General features: G+C 60.5%; 1 protein-coding gene across 1 annotated transcript; it reads left to right on the top strand.

The window, feature by feature from the left end:
* The first annotated feature begins 2365 nt into the window (after positions 1-2365).
* On the top strand, positions 2366-7310 carry C22H11orf24 (chromosome 22 C11orf24 homolog). Its single transcript, XM_054171994.1, has 3 exons — positions 2366-2596; positions 4642-4745; positions 6600-7310. The coding sequence occupies exons 1-3, from the start codon at positions 2434-2436 to the stop codon at positions 7185-7187; spliced, it is 855 nt and encodes a 284-aa protein (XP_054027969.1). The 5' UTR covers positions 2366-2433; the 3' UTR covers positions 7188-7310.
* Positions 7311-8501: the final 1191 nt, after the last annotated feature.

The raw sequence follows: 8501 nt of genomic DNA, 5'->3' as shown, positions 1-8501 counted from the left end.
CGGCACTTGGATGTGTTCAGTCTCCTGCCCTTGGCCTCTGCCCATCTGCCCAGCCTGTCCAGGTCCCTCTGCAGAGCCTCTCTACCCTCCAGCAGATCAACTCCTGCCCCCAGCTTGGTGTCATCAGCAAATTTACTGCTGATGGACTCACTGCCCTCATCCAGATCATCAATAAAGATGTTAAAGAGCACAGGGCCCAGCACTGCTCCCTGGGGCACACCACTGGTGCCTGGCTGCCAGCTGGCTGTGGCACCATTCACCACCACTCTCTGGGCTCAGCCTCCAGCCAGTTCCTAACCCACTGCAGTGTGCTCCCATCCAAGCCAGGGGCTGACATCTTGGCCAGGAGTTTGCTGTGGGGGATGGTGTCAAAGGCCTTGCTGAGGTCCAGGCAGACTCCATCCACAGCCTGCCCCACATCCACCAGGCAGTCACCTGGGCATGGCAGGAGATCAGGTTGGTCAGGCAGGACCTGCCCTTCCTAAATCCATGCTGGCTGGGCCTGATCCCTTGGCCATCCTCTAAGTGCTGTGTGACTGCACTCAGGATGCCCTGTTCCATAACCTTGCCTGGCACTGAGGTCAGGCTGACAGGCCTGGAATTCCCTGGCTCATCCAACCGGCCCTTCTTGTGGATGGGCACCACCTTGGCAGCTTCCAGTCCTCTGGGACCTCTCCAGTGAGCCAGGACTGATGAAAGATGATGGAGAGTGGCTTGGCAGCTCATCTGCCAGCTCTCTCAGCACCCTGGGATGGATCCCATCTGGTCCCATGGACTTGTGGGGATCCAAGCAGCTGAGCAGATCACCAACTACCCCATTCTGGAACAGAGGGAAACTATGCAGCTCCCTGGCTCCTTCTGCCAGCTCTGCAGCCCAGCTGTCTGGAAGACATTCTGTCCTGCTAGTATAAATTGAGGCAAAGAAGGTGTTCAGTACCTCTGCCTTCTGCTCATCCTTTGTTCCAACGTTCCCCTCCGTGCCCACCAAGGAGTGGAGGTTGTCCCTGCCCTCCTCTTGCTATTCAGGTATTTATAGAAGGACTTTTTGTTGTCCTTCACAGCAGAGGCCAGGCTAAGCTCCAAATGTGCTTTTGCCTCCCTCATTTTCTTCCTACAAGACCTAGCAACATCCTCAGACATTCCATGGGTTGCCTCCCCTTTCTTCCAAAGGTGATACACCCTCTTTTTGTCCCTTAGTTCTATTAGAAGCTCATCGCCCATCCAGGCTGTCTGCCCCGGGGCTCATCTCCGGCACATTGGCACAGCCTGTTCTGAGCCTTCAAGAGTTCCTCCTTGAAGCAGGCCCAGCCCTCCTGGACCCCTTTGTTTCTAAGGGCTGTTTCCCAAGGAACCTTCTGAGTTAGTTCCTTGAGTAGCCTGCAGTCTGCCCTCTGGCAGTCCAGAGTGGAGGTCTTCTTGCTGCCCCTCTGAGCTTGACCAAATACTGAGCATTCAATTCTCTGCTGGTCGCTGGCCCCTGAACAGCCTCCGACCACCACATCCCCACCAGCCCTGCCCTGCTGGTGAAGAGGAGGTCAAGCAGAGCCTTGCCCCTGGTAGGCTCACGCAGCACCTGGGATAAGAAGCTGTCCTCCATGCACTCTAAGAACCTCCTGGACTGCCTCCTCTCTGCTGTGTTGAGATCCCAGCAGATGTCAGGCAGGTTGAAGTCAGCCATGAGGACAAGGTCAGGAGATCTTGAGACTGCCTTAAGCTGTCTATAGAATGCTTCGTCGACATCTTCCTCCTGGTTGGGTGGTCTGTAACAGACTCCAACCAGGATGTCTGCCCTGTTGGCCTTCCCTCTAATTCTCACCCACAGGCACTCAACCTGATGGTCCCTGATCTCCAGCTCAATGGCATCCAGTGCCTCCCTGATGTACAGGGCCCCCCCTCCACCCCTTCTCCCTTGCCTGTCTCTCCTGAAGAGCCTGTAGCCGTCAATTGCAGCGCTCCAGCCATGTGAGTCGTCCCACCAGGGCTCTGTGATGGCAACTACATCATAACTCTCCTGCTGCAACAAGGCTTCCAGCTCCTCCTGTTTGTTACCCAAGCTTTGTGCATTAGTGTCCATGCACCTCAGCTGGGCTGCTGGTTTCACCTCTGGCTCAAGCTTATCACCCCCAGACTCCTGCCTGGGGGGACTGGTTCCAGCCCCTTCCCCCTTCCAATCTAGTTTAAAGCCCTGTCTATGGACCTGCGAGGATGCTGCCCTGCTTCCCCCACTCCTGCTGCCAGCAGTGCTGCCTGCAGTGGTAGGGGTGGGGAGGGAGCTCTGGAGGGGCTGTGTACAGCAGCACTGGGATGTGGGTTGGGCATCTTCTCCCCTCTCTTATTTGCTTCTTTACTCCCAGCAGGCACCCTGCAGTGGCTCTGGAGCTGATCACAGAAAGCATTGCTCCTGGGAAGAGAAGCTCCCCTGGGAGGCCCCAGATGAAGATGTGGATTGCCATCCTGCTCTTCCCCCTGATCCCCTTCTGTGTGTGTGAGCAGAGCTCTGCTGCCCTGAGAGGGAGAGGAGTGCAGGTGGTGCAGGTCAGCAGGCTGTCCTCTGAGCAGCAGTGCAGGCAGGCCTGCCAGAGCCCAGCTGCTGCAGGTGAGCTTCCTGCTCCTGAGCTGCAATCCCTCCTGCTCCCCTGGCAGCTGCCTTTGTAGCTCCCATTGTTCACAGGCACCTCCACCTCTGGCTTCTCTCTGCACCCCCTGAAGAGCTTCTGCCAGCTTTGGATGAGTTGGATCCAGAGAGCAGGCATTTCCCTCTGGCTTCTGTGAGCAGCAGGCTGCAGCTGTGCCTGGTGTGCACTGCAGCCTGCAGCCACTGGGCTCAGCTCACTTGGCTTGGAGGGTGATGGTTCCATGGTGCCCCAGGACAGCTGCCCTGCAGTGAGCTGTGTGCTGCAGCCAGGCACAGGGCTGAGCAGGGCTGGGGAGATGAGGACCTTCTGCAGTCCCTCTCTGAGGTGTCTAGAAAGCATTCACCTTCCCAATGACTCTGTCAGAGCTGTCCTGCCCCACCTCATCTACCCACAGGGGAGTGCTGGTGGCACCACAGAGAGCTGGAGAGGCTGTGCTGGGATGAGACCTTGGCTGTGGTGCAGGATGTCTGAGAGGCAGCTGGGCAGGGCTCATGGTTCCATGAGGCTGTGGCACTGGTGTGTCACTCTGAGCTCTGAGAAGAGGGCCATGGGGGAAGAGATGGAGCTCAGCTCTTGCCCTGCTGAGGACACCTAGCTGAGTGCTGGCCTTCAGTGGCTCTGAGCTGCAGGGCAGTCTCTGTGTCCCTGTCTGAGGCAGTGAATTGCTGCTGGGGGGAGGTGCTGGTACCAGCAGACAAAGCAAGGCAGGGAAGCTGCAGCTGCAGGGTGAATTTCATTGGCTTCCAGTTGTTTGCACTAAGGCAGAGCAGGGATCCTTTAAGGGCAAAACTTCCACCTGGTGCAGGGCTTTTGTCCTGATCCTTTGAGTCACCAATCAGTGGGAGGGGAAGGAAGCTGTCTGCCAGCAGAGCAGGAGGTGGGGAGGTGTCCCTGCCCGGGGCAGGGGCTTGGAACTAGATGAAGTTTAAGGTCCCTTCCAGTAGGAACCATTCTGTGGAGCACAGAATCACAACCACCAGGTCTGGCTGGCAGAGGCCTCCCAGCTCCCCCAGCCCAGCCCCCACCCAGCCCTGCGGCCTCAGCACCAGACCATGGCCCTGAGCACCAGGCCCACAGCTGCTGGGACACCCCCAGGGATGGGGACTCCAGCACTGCCCTGGGCAGCCTCGGACAAGGTCTCAGATCCCTGCCAGGGCAGAAAGATTTCCTCATCTCCAGCCTGAGCCTCCCCTGGGGCAGCTTGCAACCATCTCCTCTGCTCCTGGCCCTTGGCACCAAGGAGCAGAGGCTGCCCCCTCCTCACCCCAACCTCCCTGCAGGGAGCTGCAGAGAGCAAGGAGGTCTCCCTCAGCCTCCTCTGCTCCAGCCTCAACCCCCCCAGCTCCCTCAGCCCTCCTCTAGCCCAGGGGCTCCAGGCCCTTCTCCAGCCTGGCTGCCCTGCTCTGCACAGGCTCCAGCCCCTCAGTGGCCTTCCTGCAGGGAGGGCCCAGAGCTGAGCACAGCCCTGCAGCTGTGGCCTCCCCAGAGCTGAGCACAGGGGGATGATCCCCTCCTGGCCCTGCTGCCCACCCTGCTTCTGACCCAAGCCAGGCTGCCATTGGCTTTCTTGGCCCCCTGGGCACCGCTGGCTCCTGCTCAGTGACTGCCACCCAACACCCCCAGGGCCCTCTCCCAGCTGCAGCTTTCCAACCACACCTCCCCGGCTCTGGAGCTCCCCATGGGGTGGTTGGGAGCCAGGGGCAGGCCCTGGCCCTTGGCCTTGTTGAACTTCACCCAAGGAGCCTTGGCCCATGGCTCTCACCTGCCCAGACCCTGCTGTGAAGCTTCCCTAGGCTCTGGCAGCTGGACTCAGCCTCCCAGCCTGGTGCCAGCTGCAGGCTCCCCGAGGCTGCCTCAGTGCCCTCACCCAGACCACAGATGAAGACACTCTCTGGGCCTGGCCATCAGCCAGGTTTTGATGCAGGGCAGAGGGCACTGAGGGCAGAGGGCACTGAGCCATGCTCCAGCCTTCTGTGCTGTCCCTCACTTCCTCTGCTGTTTCCAGGTAACCACCACTGCAACTGGTCTGTGCCCTACCAGAGTCACTGCCTCCTCCTGCAGTGTCCCCAGCTGAGTGTGTGCCAGGCTGCTGCAGAGCAGGACCTCAGAGATCTGCTGGCAGGTGAGGCCATGCCCCAGGGGCTGGGAGTCCAGGCTCCTGCTCCTGCTGCTCTCAGTGCCTGTGCTCAGACCCTGGCTGGCTCTCAGCTGTGGGGCTGGATGGGGATGAGCAGCAGCATGGTTCTGTGGGTCAGGTCTGGTGCCTGGGCACATTGCCTGGGCACACTGCCTGCCTAGCCTCCTGAGGGCTGTGGCACTGCCCCTGTGCTGCAGGTGCTGTGAGCAGCCTGGGGAAGCCAGCAGCAGCTTGGCTGCACGCTGGGGACCTGACTCCCTGGAGCCAGTTGCAGTGCCCAGGCTGTGCCCTGCAGCAGGAAGGCAGAGCAGCTGTGTTTGTTTCAAGGGCCATAGCTTGGCCTTGGCTTTGCTGAGGCTGGCAGATTTTGTGCCAGAGGCAGCAGACTGCTCCTATAGGCAGAGCAGGCTGGTGGTGAGTTCCCAGGGGCAGGGCCTCCCCTTTGACCCCAGAGGCACAGCAGCAGAGTGGAGCTGGCTGGCAGCTGGGGTCAGTCCTCTGAAGGAAGCTGCAGGAGGTCTCTGTGCCCAGGCCTGCACGAGAAGCAAATGTCCTCATGGTTCTGCCAGGCTGGCAGAGGCCTCTGTGCCATGCAGCAAGCAGACCTCTCCTAAGCAGGTGGGATTGGTGCCCCTGGAAATCTGCATCCCTAGAGGGAAATTCCCTGGCAGTAGGAGGGTGTGAGTGGAAATTTCCACTCAGTTTTGAGGTGCAGACCATCAGGTTGTGCACAAAGCTTCACTGCTGCTGCCTGGCCCTGAGCCTTCCCTGCACCTGGCACTGTGGTGCTGCCTCTGTGGGCAGCTCCTGAGTGCAGCCTGGGGGTGCCATGGGTTCCCTTGGTGGGCAAATGCCAGAGGTGTGTGGCCAGGGCAAAGCCCAGGCAGCCAATGAACCCCAAGGGGGTTGTGCAGCAGGGGCAGAGCTGAGCTCTCCTCTTCCTGCTGCCTCCCGGACTGTACTGCACCCACCCCACAGCACCTGCTCTGCCTTGCCTGCTGGGGCTGAGCTCAGCTTGGGGCTTGGGGGTTTTGGTCTTGCCAAAGGCATTGACTGTGTCTTTTTTTGAAGGACTCACCAGTGGGAGAAGGGACAGAGCCCTGCTTCAGCCCCAGACACAGGAGCGGCTGAGCGGCGCAGGGGCAGACCCACGCGAGGCGCAGAAGCGGCTGGCTGCCTCCGCTGCTGCCACTGACAAGGTCCCCCTGAGGCACTTGCTGGAGGCTGGGGATCGAGATGGACCAACAAATGCAAGCAGAACAACAGCCAGCACCGCTGCAGCCAGCACCGCTGCAGCCAGCACTGCTGCAGCCTCTGCCACTGCAGCCAGCACCACTGCAGCCAGCACCGCTGCAGCCAGCACTGCTGCAGCCTCTGCCACTGCAGCCAGCACCGCTGCAGCCAGCACTGCTGCAGCCTCTGCCACTGCAGCCAGCACCACTGCAGCCAGCACCGCTGCAGCCAGCACCACCTCAGCCTCCACCGCTGCAGCCAGCACTGCTGCAGCCTCTGCCACTGCAGCCAGCACCACTGCAGCCAGCACTGCTGCAGCCTCTGCCACTGCAGCCAGCACCACTGCAGTCAGCAACACTGCAGCCAGCACCACTGCAGCCAGCACTGCTGCAGCCAGCACCGCTGCAGCCAGCACCGCTGCTGCCAGCACCACCTCAGCCTCCACCACCTCAGCCTCCACCACCACAGCCACCACTGCAGCTGCCCCCTCCTCAGCCACCACAGCCATAACAGCAGAGGCCACCAATGCCACTGCGCTCTCTGCAGCTGATGGAGTACCTGCCAAGGCCTCCACTGCCTCTGGGGGTTCTCAGCTTGCTGAGGCCACGCCAGCCGCTGCCTCTTCTCCCACCTCCGGCTCCAGCCGCGGCCCCGAGCCTGGGGGCACCGTGGAGAGCTCAGGACATACCAGCTCCGTCTCAGTGCCATCCCCTGGCTCTGCTGCCCTCCCTGTGCCCTCTGCAGCGGGTGCTGAGACGCCTCCCAGGGAGCATCTGGAGCCAGGCACCAGCAGCGTTCCTCCCCCGGCCCTGTCCACTCCTCTGGGCTCTACAGGAGGTGGTGAGGTCTTCCCTCCTGCCTCTCCAGCAGAAACAGTGCCTGGGCCTGGGATGGAGCCAACAGCTCTCCCTTCCTCCCCAGCAGCTGCCCCCAGAACAGCAGCTCCTGGCCCTGCAGGCGCTCAGGACACAGACAGTGACTACCTGCTGGTTGCTGCCGAGCCCCTGACCCAGTACCTGGTGGACAGGAGCTCCCTCCTGGCAGTGCTGCTGGTGGGCACAGGCTTCTTCATCACTGTCCTGGTGCTCTTCCTCATGCAGGCCTATGAGAGCTACAAGAAGAAGGATTACACCCAGGTGGATTACCTGATCAATGGGATGTACCTGGACTCAGAGATGTGAGAGGCTGGGGAGGAGAGGGGGAGCAGAGGGGGGAAGGGGAAGGCAAGCCTGGGCTTGGGCTTCTTCCCTGCTTGCCAGGAACACAAACTGCAAGTGCTTCCAAACTTCCTCCCAGTGCAGCTGAGGAGAGAGGCCAGGGGCTGGAGCGAGGGGGAAGCAGTGTTTTGTATGCAGCCATGCAAGAGGTTGCTGTCAAACAAAACCCCAGGCCAGCAAGGCCTTGGAAAGGCTTCCACAGTGCACAGCAGCTTTGGTCTTCATTGCAGAGCAGCCCCAGCCAGGGGGCAGCCAGCACCCTCAGAAGAGGCTGAGCTCTGCTGTGTGCAGAGCAGGTGCCTGGTGCTGCCTCCATCCCCCCTGTGCTGCTCCCCTGCAAGGTGCTCCGAGCCCAGGGCTGAGGGAGAAGCAGTGAATCCACTGGGCCCTGTTTCAGCGTGCTGCAGGCTTGGGAAGGGGGCTGGCTGCAAGGCAAACTGCCTGCTGCTAACCCAAGGTATCTGCTCACAGCTTCCTGTGCCTCTGCACTCAAAGGATCTTATTTTTGTATTCACTGAATAAACAGAGCCCTGCCAGGACAGTCTGGGGCCAGTTCTGTTTTCAGTCACCTCCCTGCAGTGCAGAGGCAGGCAGGGAGGCTTGGGGGGGCTTCAGCACCTTAGGCCTACTTCAGCACTGCAAGTGTGAGGGCTCTGCAGCCCTCCCTGGAAGTGTGGACATGTCACAGGAGGTGCTGATCACCTCCCAGGGTCCTGCTGCTGCAACTCCAGAGCAGGCTGCTGCCAGTCTCCCAGGCACACTGCACTGCTTGGGCTCTTGAACTGCAGCAGGCTCTGGGATTAGCATCACAGAATGGGAGGGCCTGGAAGGGACGTCTGGAGATAGCCAGTCCAAGCCCCTGGCAGAGCAGGGCACCCAGGAACACATCCAGGGGGGGTTGGAAAGTCCCCAGGGGAGACTCCACAAGCTCTCTGGCAGCCTGCTCCAGGCTCCAGCAGCCTCACACCAAACAACTTTCTCCTCATGTTGAGGTGGAACCTCCTGGGTTCCAGTTTGTGTCCAATGCCTCTTGTCCTGTCCCTGGGCACCACTGAGCAGAGCCTGGCCCCTTCTTCACAAGGAGCAGAGAGGGACATAAAGCCCAGAGGTATGGACTCCATGACCTCAGAGGCCTTCTCCAGCCCAAACAGCTGTAGGATTCTATCCTGTGCTGTGGTTTCTCAGCTGTTGCCCCAACCCCTCTGCTGCAGGCATGCTCTGAGCAGCTCTGCTCAGCCTCAGCCTCTGCAGCTGAGCTGAAGCTGGAGGATGAGATCA

Source organism: Dryobates pubescens, chromosome 22 (assembly GCF_014839835.1).
Source record: "Dryobates pubescens isolate bDryPub1 chromosome 22, bDryPub1.pri, whole genome shotgun sequence".
Classification (NCBI taxonomy): Eukaryota; Metazoa; Chordata; class Aves; order Piciformes; family Picidae; genus Dryobates; species Dryobates pubescens.
Note: the sequence above shows the minus strand (reverse complement) of the source record. Positions and strands in the feature narration are given on the sequence as shown.